This window comes from Pleurodeles waltl, chromosome 2_2 (genome assembly GCF_031143425.1).
Source record: "Pleurodeles waltl isolate 20211129_DDA chromosome 2_2, aPleWal1.hap1.20221129, whole genome shotgun sequence".
NCBI classification, from domain to species: Eukaryota; Metazoa; Chordata; class Amphibia; order Caudata; family Salamandridae; genus Pleurodeles; species Pleurodeles waltl.
In genome coordinates, this window is record NC_090439.1 from 203130981 (window position 1) to 203154105 (window position 23125).

The 23125-nt window shown below is 44.2% G+C and overlaps 1 protein-coding gene across 1 annotated transcript in view; it reads left to right on the forward strand.

Moving 5' to 3' along the window:
• The window catches only part of SLC6A19 (solute carrier family 6 member 19), a 1531867-nt gene that overhangs the window by 815769 nt on the left and 692973 nt on the right, over nt 1–23125 (forward strand). The window contains exon 6 of the mRNA XM_069219637.1: nt 22148–22260. Coding sequence (XP_069075738.1) covers nt 22148–22260 — 113 coding nt within the window. The remainder of the gene's footprint in view (nt 1–22147; nt 22261–23125) is intronic.

The following is a 23125-nucleotide window of genomic DNA, read 5'->3' on the forward strand; positions in this document are numbered from 1 at the left end:
TGGAGTCTGCGGTGTCAAAACCTTCAGGCTCTGACTTGTACTCGGGCCATTTACCACATCTGGAAGCGCAACAAGTGGACTAAGATCCATTAATGGTCTAGATCATTCAAAGGTCTGACCCATAGACAATATCACCTGCACATGATCACTCACTCCCCTCCTCATGAGGCTCTGTGACATTTCACCCTGTTCTCCTGCAATTGTTTTCTTTGCGCAAACAATGGTACCGCTGGATCAACAGTAATTGGCAGCAATATTGCATCTGTTGCTGCTCTGACACTTGCATTTTGTGGAAGGATTACTCCCATGTTCTGATTCATCACTGGTGTCACATCTGACTGTGTAACTGTCATTGGTGTAAACTTCGACAAACCCTGTGTCTGTGCCTGAGGCAACAACATTGGAGTTGGCTCTGTCTGAACTAGCATTGGCCTCGGAACCACTTGCTCCGACGGCATCACTAAGTTCGAAGTTGTCTCAAGAACTGGTACATCTGGATAAATTCTCTATCAATGGTGGATGCATTTGCGATTGGACCACCGTAGTAGTCACTGCATTAGGAGTACTCTGCACTACCCCTTGTATCTGTCCATTATCTGTCTGCACTGGTCCCACTGTTCCTGTCACTTGTGCTGGAGCAGTCGGAACAGAACTAGTACTTGGACCCCCTTCATGCGCCACATATGGTGGAGGTCGATCCCTCAATATCTGTGTAATAAGTTCCTCAACATTTGAGTCTTCTTCGTCTCCATAAGTCTTTTTCTTCTTCTTATCTCTTGATCCCTTTTCACTCTTGTCATCATTCTCTTTTTCATCTGACTCATCTTCCTCTGCAATAGCAGGAAACAACCTAACACCCTGTAACGTTGTCATTTTCCACTTCTTCTGTTCCAAATCCCAACTTGCTTCTGCCAAGGACTTTTCTACCTTCCTTACTCTCCTCTGGAACTTCATCTCTTGCTGCTGTCTGGCTACAAGTTCCCAAACTGCTAAAGCCTCAAACTGTGCTGGTCTCAGAAGTGGCTTTGTCTCATATAATGTCATTCGCAACTGATCCAAAATTCTCAAATTAAACGTTCCATGCTCTGGAAACGCTAAAGCTCCCTGTTTCTCTGTCAACTTGCACCACTGCTTTAACCAAAGACATGGCGCAACACCTCGCTCCTCCATCACAATAAATGCTGGAGAATTTTCCGGTGGGGTTGGCTCCCCAACTGTCACCTTAATGTAAGAATTGCCCTTCATGGCACTTCTGAACGCTTTGACAAACTTAATTTTCTCTGTTGTATTCATTTTGATTCAAATAAGGAATTTACTTTTAATCCTAAGATTCCTTTCACCCACTTACTCAACCAATTGCATCTTACGGACGGCTGCCAATCCGCTCGCAACTCTTCTCACTAACCTACCTATCCCAGCGCAGCTCACTCTGACGTCACACTCAAACACTGCAGCTGACAAAGTCTTCTGGCTTGTCCTCCTAATCTTCAACTCACACAGAACTAATGCAAAAATATTGCGAGCACTAACCATAAACAATAACCAAAACAAACCTGCTGGTTTACTACAGGGGAGGTACACAATCGCTTCAGAGACCTTACGGATTTTCACTGATGGTCCTTTCGCTCACGCAGCTATTCCTCTTTCCCAGTCTCCCACATTTGCAAGCAAAATTAAACCCACGAATTTCACCCTCAACTGATCAATGGGTCTGTCCTGGTGCACATAGGACTCGCCAAATCTCAGTCGAAAAATGTTCTTTTCCTCGCTTACCTGACACACCGACTTGTTGACCATGCCCGATCAACCTACTAAACCAGAAAGATTACAACATATAACCAAGTGTCTCCTTCACTTGTCAATATACTCCAGAGTCTTAGATCACGCAGGGCCAGTACATCACCAACAACCATGTGGACAATTTTTTAGCACAAAGCACCGCACACATATGAAGTTCGATGACTTCCCTACTCTCATACTGCGGAGTACGCACACTCCTACTAAACCTCAACTGGAGTACGCAAACTCCCTACTTTCCTCACATACATCACAATTCACCTGAGATTTGCATAAGCCTTTGCAAGCGCTACCACTTTCACACTATCACAAATACGCCAAGAAAATACCCATCTTTACTAGCGGGATCCAGGATCTGGGAAAGTCATTTCTGGGCTTAAGGGGACATCATCCTTACTACAATTGCCATTTCAGAAAAACAAAATTCAAACCTCATAAAAATGAGCAACTAACCCTAACTTAAACTACCACCATAACCATTGGTCACCACATAACTAGTTCTCCAAGGAAACTAACCATTAAGCTGCTACCAAAAACTGGAAGGCACTTTGGGCCAGATGTAGCAAAAAGCAAAATTGCGACTTGCAATTTGCGAGTCCATCCGACTCGCAAATTGCAATTCGCAATGTGCTATGCAGTACGGTGTCTCAGACACCGACTCGCAATGGGGTCGCAATGACCCACCTCATGAATATTCATGAGGTGGGTCGCAAATTGCGGCCCCATTGCGAGTATAGGCACTCGCTAACATGGAGGCCTGCTGACGTCAGCAGACCTCCATGTTCGCGACCTGCTTTTAAATAAAGCAGTTTTTTTTTTTTGAAGTGTAGCCCGTTTTCCTGACAGGAAAACGAGCTTCACTGCAAAAAAAAACGAAACCTTTTGTTTCGGTATTTTTTCAGGGCAGGGAGTGGTCCCTTGGACCACTCCCTGCCCTGAAAAAATATTTTGGGGTCCAGTCACAAACTGGAAGGGGTCCCATGGGGACCCCTTCCAATTTGCGAGTGGGTTACCATCCACTTGAAGTGGATGGTAACTGCGATGCCATTTGCGACCGCGTACGCGGTCGCAAATGGTATTGCATCCCACAGCGACTCGCAAATAGGAAGGGAACACCCCTTCCTATTTGCGAGTCACAAATGCATATTGCGAGTCGGTAACGACTCGCAATATGCATTTCTGCATGCCAAACCCACCTTTGCGACTCGCAAACGTCGAATTTCGCCGTTTGCGACTCGCAAACGGGTTGCTACATGTGGCCCCTGGTCCTTAGTAAGTAAACTTACAATGGGATGCGTATAGGCCGATTAAACTTTTGGATCGCATGAAGTATCCTAGCTATGTAGTAATCTATGAACATCAATTATCAATGTAATCAATCAACAACCACTAAGAGAATCATCAAACATGAGACAATATATCATTACATGAATAATCACAACTCAATTATATGTTTTATACATTTTATTTCCCTATTAATTACAATACTAAGTCATCAGGTTAGATCAAACTTTATTCAATCAACTCAGAATTAGTTCATTAATGACCACCAATAACATAATCTAATCAGAACTTGAGAAAACATATGCTCGAATGCTTCAGCATGAGCCAACAAAGATGAATATAACGGCATTAATAGCAGAGTTTAGCAATCAGTCTGTCAATCATTTGTCACTGTCAGCGTCACCCAAAGGACCCTTACCTAATCCAGATTAACATTTAGCATGTGGGACTTCATGTAAAAACAATTTAGAAAATGTGAATTTGGAAAACATCTAGCTAAGAGAAAAACTATAAATCAGGGCAGTTGGTACCTAGAAAGAAAGGCATAAACGTTATTCAGTCAAGTTGTCATAGCTACCTATCCACGAAATGGATCAGCAACAAAGTCAGTCTTCGTCCTCAGGTCATCAATCGATCAGCAACGCATCAGGCTCTCAAGAGCATGAGCCCAATGACAGAATCTCGAACTGCGTCTCTTGATGTCATCAATTCTCCCCTCGCATCTGAAGTTTTAGCCCCTTGTCATGACTTTTTATTAGAGTTTTTCAGTCCATCCCCCTAATTCATAATTGGTCAGTCAATCGGCAGATATGACTCTAACCTATAATATTAATTTGACAAATCTATGAGTTCTAATGTTTCTCCATCCCCAATTAGTTGATTGGTTCGCTGTACGATGCCCTCATCATCTGGCTCATCAGGTATCGAAAATGTTGCATCTTCTTCTCCAGTCAGTGCTTCTATTGTTCGAATCCTGGGAAAGTACATTAAGGGGGTCATTACGACCCTGGTGGTCGCTGGTAAAGCGGCGGTAAGACCGCAAACAGGCTGGTGGAAAAAAAATGGAATTATGACATCCGCCACTTCACCATTCCGACCGCCATGGCGGTGAAGACCGCTGGGCTGGAGATTGAGGTCTCCAGCCCGGCGGTCGTCACTAGACCGCCGACGGTATCAGGACCCTGCATACCGCCATGGATCTCAGGTGGTTGGGAATTCCTTCCCTGGCACTGATAGGGGTCTCCCCCACCCCTCGCTACCCCCCACAAATCCTCCCCCCACCCCTCTGCCATCCCCCAAAGGTGGCACAACCCCCCTCCCCACCCGACCCCGACCATGCACATATACACACCCCTACACGCACACACCCCCAACATGCACATATACACACCCCTACACGCACACATACACCCCGACAACACATAGCTGCACACATACAAACAGACATGCACACCGTCCGACCCGCACACATTTCCCATACACACAACACCCCCGCACGCATACACTCACTCACTCACCCCTTTACACTCTCACACGCACACCCCCATGCACGCACACAACGCCCCCCCACCCCCTTCCCTATCGGACGATCAACGTACCTTGTCCGTTGATCATCAGGGAGGGGATGGGATCCATGGGGGCAGCTCTGCCACCAGCATGCCGTCACTAGAACACCGCCACACCGAATCATGGGACGTGATTCAGTGGGCGGTGTTCTTTTGACTTGTCGGTGGAGGTTGAGCAACCTCCACTTTCCCGCCGTCCGCCAGTATGGCTGCTGGCGGCTTTCCGTATGAAAAAGGACGGCGGGCTGCCAGCGGTCATAATACGCGGCGCGGAAGACCGCCACCACTGGCGGTCTTCAGCACGGCGGTACCTCGGCGGTCTTGCCGAAAGACGGCTGAGGTCATAATGACCCCCTATGTCTGTTTTACATCAAACTTGTTACATTTTCTAGTCCCTCATCCCCTGTTCGTCGGTACATTGCAGAAAAGTCTAGCTAAGCAAATTTTATTAACGTACGCAGTCCTGAGACAGTTCAATGCACCAGCTTCTCTGCAGTGCGCTAGAAATTCAGCTTCTGTATGAGGCCTGGCAACTAGGCCACAACTTCGGCTAAGTTAATTCTACAAATTAATGCAAAATACGGGTTATACATCTTAATATGACATATTACTACATTATTATTATTCATTTTCATTATTTCACACATTTTTAGTTCTTTTAGTACAAGTTTGTATAAGTGGCTGACATACCCCGTGGGCACATTTTAAAACACTCACATTCATTTTTCTTTACGATTAATTTCTCCATGTATTTTTGTAAATCATAACATATAAGCGTTTATTAATAATTTCTAATTAGCATATCTGCGTAAACACGTCATAAGTGATGTAATATGTGAAGTCGTAAGCAGTGCATGGCAGTGGTGCAATTACACTTAACTCAGTAAACCATAACTGGTGAATTTCTTTTTTTTGGTTGTAAAAGGATAGTTTTTTTATTATTATAAGGCCTAACTCGATTGCCACTTTAACCTTTGCTTTTTTCAATACATTTCCAAGTTTTTTTTTTAACATAAAGTAATATATTATTACCATGCCTATCTATAGCATCACTTTAATCTTTGTTATTTTATCAGGAAAGTTTTGGGGTGTTTTGTTTATGTTCACCCAGCTCCATCACTAGGCATACCTTTTAATCCTGAGAAATAGATGGCGGCTAGGTCCTACGCCAGACCCCCTGCCACATACTGCCTTTGGGCATTGGCCACACATGTGGGGTTGGCCAGCTGTAATCAACTCCCCTCCCCAACTGGCTGTCAATGCCCTATTTCAACTGGGACGTTTGCGCGCTCAGACCCAGTACTTTTAAAAAATAGACCTGTGCAACATTATCCTCATCTAAAACAAAAATATAGGATTTTAACCTTGGGCAAATTGAAAACAATGATGGAGCAATATTTGTTTTAATGAGGGTTGAGAAAGAAAGCAGTGAGGAAATGGGAATTCTGCTTTCAAAATGTACATGGCTGTGTGTGTGGCAGCCTCTCATGAAACACTCATCACATAAATAAATAAATAAATAAATGATAAAGTCAGTATCCAGTCCACCAACTCTAATCCCACTATCCTCGCTCTTCCCCCAGATTTGAATGGACCTTCCTCGATACGTCATTTATAGGACTGCTCCTCAGGTGGCTGTCATTCTCAGTAATCTAGTGAGGACAGGCTCAATTCTCCAACCGTTTTCTGCCTCTCACCCATGCTCGCTCCTCTTCGCCACCTCAGACAGAAAACACTTGCACACGATGATAAATTGCCATGCTGCCAGCACATCAGGCAATATAAAAGAGATAGAGCTACTAAATAGGTGTGACATTGCATTTCAGTGTGTTGATGCAGGCACCTACACTGAAATATGCTAGTTTAATCTGCACTCCTTAGCACTTGCAATCAACCTGCTTTCAATTCTCTTGAGCCAAAGAGGCCCCAATACTGCATCTCAGCAAACTAACCTCCAGGAAGTATTCCAAAGTTTTCTGACCCTTAGCACAAACTGCCTTATATAACTGCCCTCTCTCTGTGGCCCAGACACCATCTGTGTCTCTGCACTCCCTGTTTGCTTCTGCTTGTTGGCTGCGGCTGTGTTAATAGGTCTGAAATACTAAGCAACAACTTTCTTCATAAAACGAAGCCCAAAACAAAGAACAAGGCAAAGCCATGGGAAGCCCAGAATAAGCCCATCCCTCATAAATCATCAAAAGGAGAATCATAAAATGAAAAAAAATATATATATTCTTAAGAGGGAATAAATATTTGCAGATGTAACTTAAAAGGTCGTGCCGATAACCAAATTCTGCCAGACTGTGCTACAAACTATCTGTGTGCATAAGTTGAAGCTTCTGTAGCAGAAGTTTGATTTCTCCATTCCTTGTTTTAATTTTATACCGCTTGAAGGGTAATTCATGCACTTATTTTTATACATTTGTAGATGCACTTAATTTCAAATGCTTCTCACACTTTCCTGCACCCCCTTACAAGATGGTCACTACGCTGCCTTTCTCTGGAGTCTCTTTTTCTTAATATCCGGCTAAATAACAACTTTCTCCGCACTATTTATACAGTCACCTCTCAAATAGTACATGATCTGTACTATTTTGTATGGGAAGCCGTTCAAGTCAAAATTACAGCTCCCAATATTGGACACCTACTGAAATGCATAGCGTGCTGCAAAATGAATATGACACACACCAGAATGAATGTACTATGTGTTAAAATAATTACGATACATGGCAGAGTGAATCTGAATTGAACCAAAACAAATGTGAAACCTGGCAGAATGAATATGCTATTTAGTGATTAATATGAATAACACACACACCAAATTGAATAAGAAATATACTGAAATATATATAAATCATACTGGAATTAATATGGCCCTCACTGTAAACAATAAAGCAATCACTGAAACAAATACAATATTCACCAAAAAGAATGGGGCATTTTTTGAGATGATTGACTTATACCCAGAGAAATATGACATAAATTGAAATTAATATGGCAGATTGAAAATAATATAAAGTATTGAAATGAATATGTTATATTCTGAAAAGAAAACAATGCACATTGAAACTAATACAATGTACTTTGAAATTAACATTAAACATGTTGCAATGAATTTGAATTGTGTTGAAATGAATATTACCGAGATCCAATGAATATGAGACACACAGAAATGAATAGGAGATGACTGAAAATGAATATGGCTTGTGTTGAAATTAATGCAACCCCATTGAATTGAAGTTGACATGTCTTCAAATGAGTATGACCACAGCTGAAATTCACATGAGATTTGTTAAAATGAATATGGCACGCCTTGAAATTAATATGACACATATTCAAACTAATATGATGCATGTTCAAATTAATATGATATATGTTAAAATTGATAAGTTGCATCTTAAAATTAATATGACAAGTGTTAATATGAATATGACATCCATTGAAATAAACTTAACATTGATTGATAAGAATATAACACATGTTAAAATGAATATGACCTATGTTGAAATAAATATGACCTCCATTGAAATGAATTTGACATGTTTTAAAATTAATACGAGTAACGTTAAAATGATCATGACATTTATCACAATGAATATGGCTTGCATTGAAAGTGATATGATGTACATTGACATGATTACAATATATGTTGCAATAGATATGGTTCATGTTAAAATTAAGATGTGTTAATATGAATGAAGCATCCATTGAAAGAAATATGACACACACTAAGATGAATATGACATGTATTGAAACAAATATGAGCTCCACCGAAATGAATTCAACATGTCTTAAACTGAATATGACCAATGCTGAAATGAAAATGAAACTTGTCAAAATGAATATGTTGTGCTTTGAAATTGATATGATACACAGCAAAATAAATACTGCATATATTGAAATTAATATGAGCTATGTTGAAATGGATACGACCTGTGTTAAAATTATTATGAGAGGTGTTAAGGTGAATATGACATCCATTGAAATGAATGACATTCATAGAAAGGAATATGACACATGTTAAGATGAATATGAGCCACTTTGAAATGAATATGACACCTGATGAAATTAATATGGCCCACATCAAAAGTTATATGACATTCTGTAACATGAATATCACACTTTTTTAAATGAAAATGAAACTGTGAGATAAATGTAACATGCTTTGAAATGAATTAGGCAAATATTGAAATTAACACAAGCCATTTTTAAATGAATATGGCTTGCTCTGAACTTATGTGGATTTGCTTTAAAATGAATATTACATATCGAAACTAATGTTACATATTGTCAAAGGGTCGCATTACGAGTTTGGCGATTTGTGTGCCACCATGGCGGTAGTGTACTTTTATGGCATTTGCCGAATAAAGTTTTGTGACTGACTGACTGCCATCTGCTTGGCAGTCAGACCACAGTATTACGATGCTGGCAGTCCCATAGGGAAAGAGTGCCGCAGTCCCGTCAGCACCACGAGGCAGCGCAGACCACCGCAGTGGCAAGGCAGGCCAAAAAGGCCAACTGAGCTGGTGTTTCGGATGGAAACATTATGATGTTGCCTACCGCCAGCGTGACCGTGGCAGTCCAACCACCACATCCCAGCAGGTGGAAACGGAAAGCAAAAAGGAAGCAACTCACCTGCAGGCAGTGTTACATGACCTCTGCCGCCCTGGAGCACATCACACACACGTCCTGCCGCAGGTGCTGCTCATCGATGGACCCACACAGCACCCACATTGCAACACAATGGAAGGTCAATGGGATGCAAAATAGGTTGTGAGACGAATATCTAAAGCTCACAATGCAAACAATACCTGCATAATAGTGATGGCGACATCAGGAGCATTCATGGACACATTTCACTTTGCACATGCCCCTAAAACAGCATTTGCATAGGAACTGACCCTTCATGTATCTCAGGAACAATATCTGAGCCAAGTGATATGCCTAGCTGCCAAATGTGTAAGTGCAGGTCAAGAAAGCACATACAACGGCAACAGCATGGTCCAGGCATCTAGATGATGTAGCTGTAAGGTACACACATCAAAGTGGATACATGGTCAGTCGAATCAAAGGAAGCTACCACAATATAACACCATCTATGTTTGGACAAACAAAACTCTAGCTCGCGCAGATGAGACGAAAGTACAATCTATATCAGGGGACAAATCTACACCATACATGCTGACATTGGCCAACATAAGATGAAATACTTACCCTGGCAAGCATAACACAATGCAATGACACCCCAATTGGATCAACACCCACATATCCATACAGTGAACATCTACCCTTGTCTTGGGTGACCAACACTTCCCACAAAGTCAGATATTAAAAAACAACAGCAAATGTGGTGGATGTGTCTGTATGTGTTGTGGTGGTGTCTGGGGGTATGGTGACTGAGGTGTGTGGGGCTGTGGGTTGTGAGCTGTTGTACAAGGCTGGCCTGGCTCGTAGTGGGTACCATAGGTACTTACACCTTATACCAGGTCCAGTTATTCCTTATTAGTGAAATGTAGTAGTGTTCTAGCAGCTTAGGCTGATAGAGGTAGCTGTAACAGAGCAGCTTAAACTGAACTAGGAGACAAGCAAAGCTCCTGCAATACCACTTATAGTTACACAGTACTTATTCACAATAAAAGACAATACTCAGTGTTACCAAAAATAAAGGTACTTTATTTTAGTGACACAAGACAAAAATTATCTTAGAGGCAATACTCCTTCTGGAGGTAAGTATTATACAAAATATATACACTAGACACCAAAATCAGGTAAGTAAATAGTCATAGGATAGTGCAAACAATAGATAATACCATAGAATGCAATAGGAAGAAATAGGCCTTGGGGCAACACAAACCATATACTAAGAAAGTGGAATGCGAATCACAAATCTCCCCCTAGGCAAGTGTGGTATGTAGAGGAGCACTTGGAGTGTAAGAAAACCACAAAGGTTGGTAATATACCCCACCCCAGAGCCCAGGAAAGTAGGAGTAAAGTACTGCAAGTTTCCTTAGGGCACACTAAAAGTCGTGAATAGAGTTATTGCAAGAACCAAGCAAGACTGCAAGCAACAAATGGTGGATTCCTGGACCTGCAGACCTGTAAAGAGAGGAAACCAAGTCCAGAAGTAGCAGAAGATTCCAGGAAGGACAGGAGCCCCTGCCAACCTAGAAGATGGTGCAAAAGAGGATTCTCCGGTTGGAAGAAGTTTGCAGAAGAGCACCAAAGAAGATGGCTGTGGGTTCCTAAATGATGCAAAGGATGTCCCACATGGAGATGTTGGACGCAGGCGAGTTGTAGCGCTGGATTAGTCCAACAAGCCTTGGTTCAAGCAATGTCTCGGATTGTGTCAAAATGGCGCTGCGTGGACCCAGGAGGGACCTGGGTGCCTCAACTCAGACTGAGAAGGCAGAGGGGGCTCCCAACACTGGAGGGAACCCACAGATGACCAGGCAGCATCCACAGAGGTCCCAGGACACAGGGACAAAGAAGGTGCAAATTCCGGTTGCTGCAGCACTACAAAAGAAGGTCCAACGCCGCGGGAGAACAACTCATCGAGTTGAGAGTCACAGGATAGAGTGCTGGGGACCTGGGCCAGGCTGTGTATGAAGGATTCTTGCAAATAGTGCACAGAGGCCTCAGAAGGTGAAGATGATGTGGTGCACAGGGTTACTGTCGCAAACGGGGAAGGCAAGCTCTTACCTCCTCCAAATTTGGACAGCTGGACCTTAGGACAGTTTGTGTCAAAGGGGTTCCAAGGAGCACGCTCGTCATCAGGAGAGGGGTCCCAGAGAACCTGTCGTCATTTTAGAAGGTGCCTGCTGGAGCAGGGATGTGACTCTGTCACTCCACAGGAGATTTCTTTGGTCCTTCTGGTGCAGGGTGAAGACAGGGAGTCCCCAGAGTGTGCACACCATGGAAACCGTTGCAGTTGCTGGCTGGAGCTGAAGTTGTAGAGTCGCAGTAGCCTTTCTGAATACTTTGTTGCAGTTACAGTGGTTCCTGGAGCAGTCTACGGTTGATCCGAGGTGAGAGGATGAAGCAGGAGCTGCAGAGGATTCCTGGTGGAAACTTGCAAGCCAAATCTGAAGAAGAACCCACGGGAGAGACCCTAAGAAGCCCTGAGAGGGGGATTGGCTACCTACCCAGGTATGCACCTATCAGGAGGGGTCTCTGACGTCACCTGTTGGCACTGGCCACTCAGAGATCTCCAGAGTGTCCCCACACCTTGGAAAACAAGATGGCTAATGAAAGGGACACACTGCAGGAGCACTGGGCACCACCCCTGGAGTGGTGATTGACAAGGGAGTGGTCACTCCCCTTCCCATTGTCCAGTTTCACGCCAGAGCAGGGACAGGGGGTCCCTGAACCGGTGTAGACTGGCTTATGCAAGGAGGGCACCATCTGTGCCCTGTAAAGCATTTCAAGAGGCTCTGGAAGGCTACCCCTCCCAAGCCTGTAACACCTATTTCCAAAGGAAGAAGGCTTAACACCCTCCTTCCAAAGGAAATGCTCTGTTCTGCCTTCCTGGGACTGGGCTTCTCAGACTCCAGGAGGACAGAACTCTGTCTGTAAGGTGGCAGCAGGTGTAGCTGCAGTTCAAGCCTCAGGGAGCTGGTTTGGCAGTAGTGGGGGTCCATGGTGGAGCCCACAGGATGCATAGGATTGGCTCCCAAATACCAGATTTGGAATGGGGGGACAATTCCATGATCCTAGACACCTTACATGGCCATATTCGGAGTTACCATTGTGAAGCTACATATAGGTGTTGACCTATATGTAGTGCACGTGTGTAATGGTGGCCCCACACTCACGAAGTCTGGGGATTTGGCCCTGGACTGTGTGGGGGCACCTTTGCTAGTGCAAGGGTGCCCTCATGCTTAGTAACTTTGCACCTAGCCTTCAGTAAATGAAGGTTAGACATATAGGTGACTTATAAGTTACTTAAGTGCAGGTGAAAATGGCTGTGAAATAGTGTGTGCACTATTTCATTCAGGCTGCCGTGGCAGTCCTGTGAAATGGTTTGTCTGAGCTCCTTATGGGTGACAAAAGAAATGCTGCTGCCCAATAAGGATCTCCTGGAACCCCAATGCCCTGGGGACCTAGGTACCATATACTAGGGACTTATAAGGCGGGGTCTAGTGTGCCAATTGGAATTGGCGTATGAAGTCACTAATCTATAGTGACTAATTTGGAAGCAGAGAGAGCATAAACACTGAAGTTCTGGTTAGCAGAACGTCAGTGACACAGTTAAGCACTACTGACAAAACACACAGTGTACTCTTTTGTCTTATAACACACACAGTAGGCCACAAACTATGAGCACTGGGGTCCTGGCAAGCAGGATCCCAGTGAGACAGTAAAGAGACACTGACATATACTCACAAACAAGCCAAAAGTGGGGGTAACCATGCTACAAAGAGGTTACTTCCTCACAGGTGTTGTCTGGGTATATGGTGGGTGTGATGGATGTGTCACTGGGTGTTGTGGTGGTGTCTGTGGGAATGGTGGATGTGGTGTGTAGGTCAGTGAGATTGTCTGTTGAAATGGTGGCTGATGGGGTGTCTGTGGGTGAATGTTGAGTGCCTGCATGCCGGTGTTCCTGGTAGAGTTTGTGTTGCTGTGTGCTGCTTGTGTGTGTTGAGGTTGGTGCATGCGGATGTGTCTGTGTGCTTAGGACAAGTAGCGGAATAGGGAATTTGGATAGGGAAGAGAGAGGATGTGGGAGGGAGGATTGGGGATTGATTGCTGTCATCATTGAGGAGGCCAGAGCCTGAAATTATTTCTGTAGGCCAGACACCATTGAAATCATGAACACCATCCACTCCGGCTCTCCATATGACCCCTGCACTCACCACATCCTCAACAAAGCAAGCTCCGTCATCGCACCCCAACTACGGAAGATCATCAACAGCTCCTTCGAGTCTGCCACCTTCCTGGAGAGCTGGAAACATGGCGAGATCAACGCACTCCTAAAAAAATCCAAGGCGGACGAAAGGACCTCAAGAACTTCCGGCCTATCGCCCTGCTCCCCTTCCTGGCAAAATTCATAGAGAAGGCTGTCAACAGACAACTAACCCACTTCCTTGAGGAAAACTGCACCCTGGACCCTTCCCAATCCGGATTCTGCAGCAACCACTGTACCGAAATCGCCCTCATCACCGCCACCGACTACATCAGAACCATACTGGCCAAAGGTGAAACCGCAGCCCTCATCCTCCTGGACCTCTCGCCCGCGTTCAACACCATCTGCCACCACACCCTACGCTCACGCGTCAGCAATGCAGGAATCCGCAACATAGCCCTGGACTGGGTCACCTCCTTTCTCACCTGCAGAACCCAGACAGTCCGCCTATCCCCATTCCGCTTGGAGTCCACCAAAATCATCTGCGCCGTACCCCTGGGTTCGTCCCTCAGCCAGACCCTCTTCAACGTCTACATGACCCTGCTTCCTAACATAACCTGATCCCACAACCTCAGCATCATCACATACGCCGATGACACCCAGCTGATCCTATCCCTCACCAAGGACTCCGCCAAGACCAACCTCCACTAAGGAATGAAGGCCATTGCCGAATGGATGCCTCAAACTCAATTCCGACAAGACTGAAGTCCTCATCTTCAGCTCCACCCCCTCCGCATGGGATGACTCCTGGTGCCCTGCCACTCTCGGAGCCGCTCCGACTCCCACCGACAATGCACGCAACCCAGGATTCATCTTGGACTCTCAATTATCCATGACCTAACAAGTCAATGCCATCTCCTCCTCCTGTTTCAACACCCACTGCATGCTCCAAAAGATCTACAAATGGATACCCACCGAAACCAGAAGAACAGCCACCCAAGCCCTCGTAAGCAGCAAACTGGACTACAGCAATGCCCTCTACGCAGGAACCACGGCCAAACTCCAGAAGAGGCTGCACTGCATCCAGAATGCCTCTGCACGCCTCATCTTGGATATCCCCCGCCACTGCCACATCACAGACCACCTGAGAAACCTGCACTGGCTCCCAGTCAACAAAAGAGTCACCTTCAAACTCCTCACCCACGCTCACAAAGCACTGCACAACACCGGACCAGAATACCTCAACAGACAGCTCTACTTCTACATTCCGACCCGGCATCTCCACTCCGCCGACCTCGCAAGCGTCACACGCGTCTCCAGAACTACAACAAGTGGTAGATCATTCTCGCACCTCGCCACCAAAACGTGGAACACTCTTCGAACCCACCTACGCCAAGACCAAAGATCTCCTTACCTTCAGGAAACTTCTCAAGACCTGGCTGTTTGAGCAGTAGGAAAACTCCCTCTCCCCCCCCCCCCCCAGCGCCTTGAGAACCTCATGGGTGAGTAGGGCGCTTTACAAATTCCTGATTGATTGATTGACATGTCACTGTGAATGTCTTCCTGGAAAGCATTTGTCTGAAGTTGGCTTACCAATCCCTGGATGTTATTCACAATGGCAGTCTGCCCCACAGAAGGCTATTGACCTCCTGATACTCTTCAGGAGGTCAATAGCCTTCTAACACAGGGCAGCAGGAGTAACAGGGGCTGGCACTGAGGTAAGTAGGGCAAAGGAGATGCCCACCTTCTTAGGTGAGTGGGCATGGCCAATTGGGTGGGGAGCAAAGAGGAAGGGTGGTGCTAGGACTGGGGGTGGCAGACAAGGATGGGACAGGAATAGATCCTGATGGGTCCCCCACCACTAGGGAGTGGCCACTGGAGGTAGAATCTAAAGATTACGAGGTTGATCCTCTGTCCTCGGTGGCACTCCCCTCACCTTCCGGGCCACTGGGTCCCTCCGTGTCGGTGGTGTCATGACTGGAGGTACCGTGGCCAGATGCTTCCCCACTTGGTTTCACCCTGTCTCCTTCACTTGCCTGGGATGATGCTCCAAATACAAAGGGGAAAAGGGTCTCCACATGTCCCTGATCACACCTAAACAAAAGCTGTGACTTACAAACAGTACCATGATGTCAAGTAGGCCCCAGCAACAAACTACTTCAAGGTGGCTCCTACATGAATCATACATATGCATGTATGTCATATGAACTGTCAACAGTTGCCCACAGAAAAATCAGGTCTCAGATCTCCAATTGCATGGGTGAAGTTGTGCAATCATAATAACCATTGAACAAGTAGAAGACCATATCACCTTCAATGCTTTGCCTCATGGAGCATACCTGTTACCTGTTGTCATACAATAGTAGGCCAACGCCAAGTTCATTCCAACAGATCCCACACAAGGTTGTGCAGACATCTATTTGTCACATACTCAATAACACAACAATAAGAAATGATGCTCCAAATCCTGCCATGTTGCTGACAGCAGTACAGTATCCTGAAGAAGATGACATGGAAATACTCACGTTACACTAAAAACATGTCAACAATGCACACTTCACCATGTGTAAATTGTCCTAATTGAGTCATAGAGGTAGTACTAATGTTGCTCAGATATACTACATATTTGGCAAGGAAATGACACTGTAGTCAAAATGTGCAAATTGACAGGGAGATATTTTGCTAAAATACATAACACAATGAAACAGCTAGCCCCTGGAAAATCTCCACTACTATATGGCACCCCTTACATTGACAAACTCTGATTTCATCAGTAGAAGCCATCAGTTCTTTGTATATTGGAGAGACCCAGGGATTTACAAGAACTTGTAGAAGGCCCTGGACATGTTGCCCAATGGGAAGCTACATCACTGTCTCCATTTTGGTCCTGCAAACCCAGATGTCCGTGAATGAATGGTTCTATCCAACCACATGTGATTCCAACAAAACTGCAAGTCACTCCATGATGTGTGCTAACAGTCAGGCAACAAATATTTCCCATTTAACATGTGCAGTGCACTTTGCCACTTGATGCCACATCAATGGCATGGAAATGGATATTGTGTGTAAAAACTCTAGTCCTACATGTCATATCTCTCATTGCTACTGAAGTTGTACATGCCAAATGACATGCAATGACGGGTGAGAGTATGTGTGAGCCAACAATCAATGGTGACACACTCCTGTCTGTGGCACCACATAAAATGTTGCCCCATTGCATATGTCCAATTCCAAAGACAGGTTGGCACGCAACTATATGTGAGGGAATACAGAAATCTTCCTGTAGACACAGGTAGACGAAGCATGAAACAGCAGTGTACACATTTTGTTAAAAGAGAATGGGACATATACTAACATGTCAGCACAAGGAATTTTGGCAACAGTGAAACAGGGGCATAAATCATGTCACTAGACATTCACCACTTACCAAGGGAAAGTTTTGCTCTGTAGCTGCACCCAAAGAACAATGTATGCTCTGTCACATGTGTGATGCCACCTTCACATGTCAGAAAGTAGTGAGGCACCAGCACTCATCATACACTGAAAACAAGTGGCCTCTTGGGAGCAGATACCAATTTACTCACTTAACCAGACACATGGCTGAGGACAGTGATCCATCACTTCATTTTCTTTGGACTGTAACACTGAGGAGTAGTGGTCTGTTGCATAGAATTTAGACCCACTACAACAACAAACCTTCCTTGATTGATCACTGTACAAAACAATGTGTTGTCCTCTGAGAGCAATTGTTTTGTGGGTTGTACTCAGTTGTGATCTAGGCCCCTGGGCTACTAGGCAAGGCACATCAATATGCACCAAATTACATATCTACACAAACAGTTACTCATCTTGTGTGTCACACATGGTCCATCCCCAGTCATCAGGAGGAGATGTCAGAACCTAACACATTAACTTGGCTGTGTGACAGGCAGTAATATGTCCTGTACTCATTGTGGCTGCTGTGCTCCCTGCAAATGCCCATCAAGGTCCGGGTATGCTACTGCCAGAATGCGGGCCCCTAGGGGGGGCCATGCTTCGAGATGTGCCTGCCCACATTGGGAGGACAGCCCTATCTGAATCTCTGAGATCTTCTGGTCCAGCACCTCAGGTCTTTCTGCCTCTCGCAACAGTGGGCACTTTGCCGGCTATGGAACCCCAGGGTCTGCACCTCCTGGGTGATGGCTCTCCAAATCTCTTTCTTTTGATGGGTGTTTACCTATATGGATGCAAGAGACAAATCAAGCGATTACAAACACACGTTTTTGCTCAAATGGTTGTGTCACACACGTCAGAAACACCAAGCATAAAATGGGCAATTTGTCAACACCCCACAAGTGTGCAGCACATGCCAATAAGTACAGGGACATCTTTACACACTTTTGGATTCATCTGCAAACTAACCCACTACCCTGCTCAAGGCCTACAATGACTAAGCAAGCCTAATGACATCAGGTATTCGATGCTCCAGCAACATGTACTGTGATGTGAGCCACAATGAAACACCACACAGCAATGTGGTTTCTGAAGGGTAAACTCGTTAGGCCTGACTGGACAAACACATTTACACTCTGCAACACTGACTCAATGCATACAGTCCCTACAGACAACTATCATAGTACAGACTTCACCCTTACTATTGAGTAACAATGAAAGGGCTTGGCATTGGTGAGCATGGAAAGTATCTTCCCTGTGCATGTGTGGACATGTGGCCTAGCAAATGCAGACTCATGTCACTTCAGAGTAGGTTTCTGTGGTATGTACCTGTACCACAAAACACTCCTTTAAACGTATGTTTCTAACCTACAAAGAGAACAACTTAGCGAGTTGAGTGTCACAGGATGGAGTGCTGGGGACCTGGGCGAGGCTGTGCACAAAGGAATTCTGAAAATAGTGCACAGAGGCCTCAGGAGGTGAAGAAGACGCAGTACACAGGGCTACCATCACTCTCAGGGAAGGCAAGCTCCTATCTCCTCCAAATTGCGTCAGCAGGACCTCAGGATAGCCTATGTCGATGGGGTCCACCCTACGTGTCCTTAGGAGCATGCTCGTTGCTGTGAGAGGAGTCCAAGGGTACCAGTCGTCATCTTGGAAGGTGCCTGCATGAGCAGGGTAGTGACTCCGTCACCCCATGGGAGATATCTTTGGTCCTTCTGGTGCAGGATGAAGACAGGAAGTCCCCAGAGCGTGCACACCATGGAAACTGTTGCAGTTGCTGGCTGGAGCTGAGGTTGCAGAAGAAAAGCATCCCTTGTGGATACTTTGTTGCTGTTACAGCGGTTCCTGGAGCAGGCTGCGGTTGATCCGAGGTCAGAGGATGAAGTAGTAGTTCCAGAGGATTCCTGAAGGAAACTTGCAAGCAGAATCTGAAGAGAACCCACAGGAGAGACAATAAATAGCCCTTAGAGGGGGATTGGCTACCTTATCAGGTAAGGACCTATGAGGAGGGGCCTCTGACGTCACCTGCTGGCACTGGCTACTCAGAGCCCTCCAGAGTGCCCCCACACCTTGCAAAGCAGCAAGATGGCTGAAGTCTGGGACACACTGGAGGAGCTCTGAGCACCACCCCTGGGGTGGTGATGGGCAGGGGAGAGGTCACTCCCCTTTCCTTTGTCCAGTTTCGTGCCAGACCAGGGGACAAGGGGTCCCTGAACTGGTGTAGACTGGTTTATGCAAGGAGGGCACCATCTGTGCCCTTCCAAGCATTTCCAGAGGCAGGGGAAGCTACCCCTCCCCAGCCTGTAACATCTATTTCCAAAGGGAGAGGGTGTAACACCCTGCTCTTAGAGGAAATGTGTTGTTCTGCCTTCCTGGGACTGAGCTGCTCAGACCCCAGGAGGGCAGAACCCTGTCTGTGAGGTGGCAGCAGCTGTAGCTGTAGTGCAAGCCTCAGATAGCTGGTTTGGCAGGACTGGGGCTCCATGCTGGAGCCCCCAGGATGCATGGAATTGGCTCCCCGATACCAGATTTGGAATGGGGGGACAATTCCATGATCTTTGACATGTTACACGGCCTTATTCAGAGTTACCATTGTGAAGCTACATATAGGTATTGACCTATATGTAGTGCACGTGTGTACTGGTGTCCCCGCACTCACAAAGTCCCAGGAAATGGCCCTGAACTATGTGGGGGAACATTTGCTAGGCTAGTGCAAGGGTGCCCTCACACTTAGTAACTTTGCACCTAACCTTCAGCAAGTGAAGGTTAGACATATAGGTGACTTATAAGTTACGTAAGTGCAGTGAAAATGGCTGTGAAATAGTGTGTGCACTATTTCATGCAAGCTGCAATGGCAGGCCTGTGCAAGGGTTTGTCTGAGCTCCCTATGGGTGGCAAAAGAAATGCTTCAGCCCATATGGATCTCCTGGAACCCCAATGCCCTGGGTACCTAGGTACCATATTATAGGGACTTATAAGGGGGGTCAGGTGTGCCAATTGAAATTGGTAAATGAAGTCACAAGTCTACAGTGACAAAGTTAAAAGCAGAGAGAGCATACACACTGAGGTTCTGATTAGCAGAGCCTCAGTGACACAGTCAAGCCCTATACAGACACACACATTAGGCCATAAACTATGAGCACTGGGGTCCTGACCAGCACGATCCCAGTGAGACAGGCAAAAACATACTGACATACAGGTAAAAATGGGGGTAACATGCCAAGGAAGATGGTACTTTCCTACATCAGTATTTCATTATCAGGACATGTAAAACACCCCAGTATATGTCCTACCTTTTAAATACACTGCACCCTGCCCATGGGGCTGCCTTGGGCCTATCTCAGGGGCACCTTACATGTAGTAAAAGGGATGGTTTGTGCCTGGCAAGTGGGTGCACTTTTCAGGTTGAAATGGCAGCTTAAAACTGCACACACAGACACTGCAGTAGCAGGTCTGAAACATGTTTACAGGGCCACTCATGTGGGTGGCACAATCAGTGCTGCAGGCCCAATAGTAGCATTTGATTTACAGGTCCTGGGCACACATGTTGCACTATACTAGGGACTTACGGGTAAAACAACTATACCAATCATGGATAAACCAATCATCAGGTCAATTTAGACAGAGAGCACTTGCACTTTAGCACTGGTCAGCAGTGGTAAAGTGCTCAGGGTCCATAAGCCGGCAAAAACTAAATGTAGCACATAGTCGAAAACATATATTTATTTTAGTTAATTAATTTGTCCTTTCAGAATATGTAATATTAATTTCAATATGTATAGTTAATTTTAAAGCAAATCAACATCGATTCAAGTCAAGCCATATTTAAACAGTGAGCATTTTAATTTACACATGGGTGGTGTTCATTTCGATATGTGTTTTATTCATTACAAAGCATGCTATATTTATCTCATATAGTTTCATATCCATTTCAATAAGTGTCATATTCATTTTAATGAATGTCATATTAATTTTGATATGGGTCATATCAACTTCATCAGATATCATATTCATTAGAAAATGGTTCATATAAATCTTAACATGTGTCATATTGCTTTAAATGAATGGCATATTCGTGTCAGTGGATGTCATATTCATCTTAACACCTGACATTATAATTTTAATATGGGTCATTCCGTTTCAACATGGGTCAAATTAATTTCAATATATGCAATATTCATGTCGCTGTGTATCATATTGCTCTCAAAGCCTAACATTCATTTTGACAAGTTTCATTTTAATGTCAGCATGGGTCATATTCAGTTTAAGGCATGTTGAATTAATTTCAAAAGGGCTCATATTAATTTCATGTTATATTCATCTTAGCATGTGTCTTATTCCTTTCAATAGATGTCTCATTCATATTAACGCATGATATTGACTTTAACATGACTCATACCAATTGCAACACATATTATAATCATGTCAATGTGTATCATATTACTTTCAATGCAAACCATATTAATATTTTCATAAATGTAATTTTCATTGCACATTATATTCCTTTTAGAATAATGCATTTTCATTTCAGTACCTTATATTCATTTCAGGCTGTCATATTCATTCCAATGTGTGTCATATTCCTCTTGGCATATGTCAGTCATTTAAAAAAATGTCTCATTCTTTTAGACAAATATTGTATGTGTTTCAGTGATTGCTTTATTATTTACAGTGAGGGCCATATTTATTTCAGTATGATTGATATATATTTCAGTATATCTCTTATTCAATTCTGAGTGTGAGTTATTCATAATAATCACTAAGTAGCATATTCACTTTGTCTGGTTTCATATTTGTTTTGGTTCAAGTCAGATTCACTCTGCCAGGTATCATATTTATTTTGACACATAGTACATTCATTCTGGTGTATGTCATATTCATTTTGCAACACGCTATGCATTCCAGGAGGTGTCCTTTATAGAGAGCTGTAATTTTGACATGAACGGCTTCCCATAATTTTGCCTTCAACTGGAAAAATAGTGACGTTTCAGATATTTGGCCAGTCACTGGCTAAATAGCAGAGATGTATTATTTGGACAGCGGCTGAATAAATAGCTATTTCCTTAAACTATAATACATTTGTAATCAAATCCATTTAGTTTACATTGTAAACTGGCAATTATAAATGTAAATCATTATGACGCTGTAATGACAGAACCAAAGATGATACATTTTAAATGTAGGACCGATGATTTATAATAATCTTTTGTTTTTTGTTACTCAGCTTGCAGAACTGGCTAACCCCGTCACATGGTTAGATGCTGGTGCCCAGGTATTTTATTCATTCTCCCTCGCCTTTGGAGGACTCATCTCCTTTTCTAGTTACAATTCTGTTCAGTAAGTATGCAGTACTGTGTTTACATTTGTGCTGTTTTCATGCTAAAGTGTCTTTAAGACTGTGTGTTGGTTTTTATATTATCTGACGCAAATGAGTGAAAAAATCTTCAAAAGTTTATGCGATTATTTAAAGTCCACAATTGTTGATCTAGCTGTGAGAGCCACAGTAAATATCTGATAACGTATTAAATCATAACCTTCTTAGATATACAACACTAAGGGCCAGATGTAGAAAGCCCTTTTGGATTTCTTAACGGTCCGAATTGGTATTTCGGGCCGTTAAGAAATCCAAAACGGCCTTATTTGATGTACAAAGGCGTGTAGGATATAGCAAATTGCAATTTCTACCCTGTTAAAATCGCAATTTGCGTTCCCCAGAATAGGAAATCTCAAATAGGGATTACCTATTTGCAATTCCTATTGTGATGTACCAAAGCATTTCCTAAATTGGGCATTTAAGAAATGCAATTACCATCGACTTGAAGTCGATGGTAACCATGCAATTAAAAAGAAAAGCACCCCAAAACGCTTTTTTGTCAATTGCAGTAGAGCACACACATGCCCCTTGGGCATATGTGTGCTCTACATGTGCACCACTATTTTTGGGGTGCACCAAGGGGGGGCCTTTTGCCCATTGCCATTATTGGTTTTGCATTTCCCAAATAGTGATTTCCCAATAGGAAATCACTATTTGGGAAATGCAAAATCGGCCCATTGACACAAATGAAATGGGATTCCTTATTTGCGACTTCCTAATAGCGATTCCTCACCAATCATCGTATGTGAACTGAGCAAAATAACTGAGGTCTAGAAGTTGACACATTTTTAATCTTAGGCCTTTCCAAAAAGGGAGAAAAATTACTAC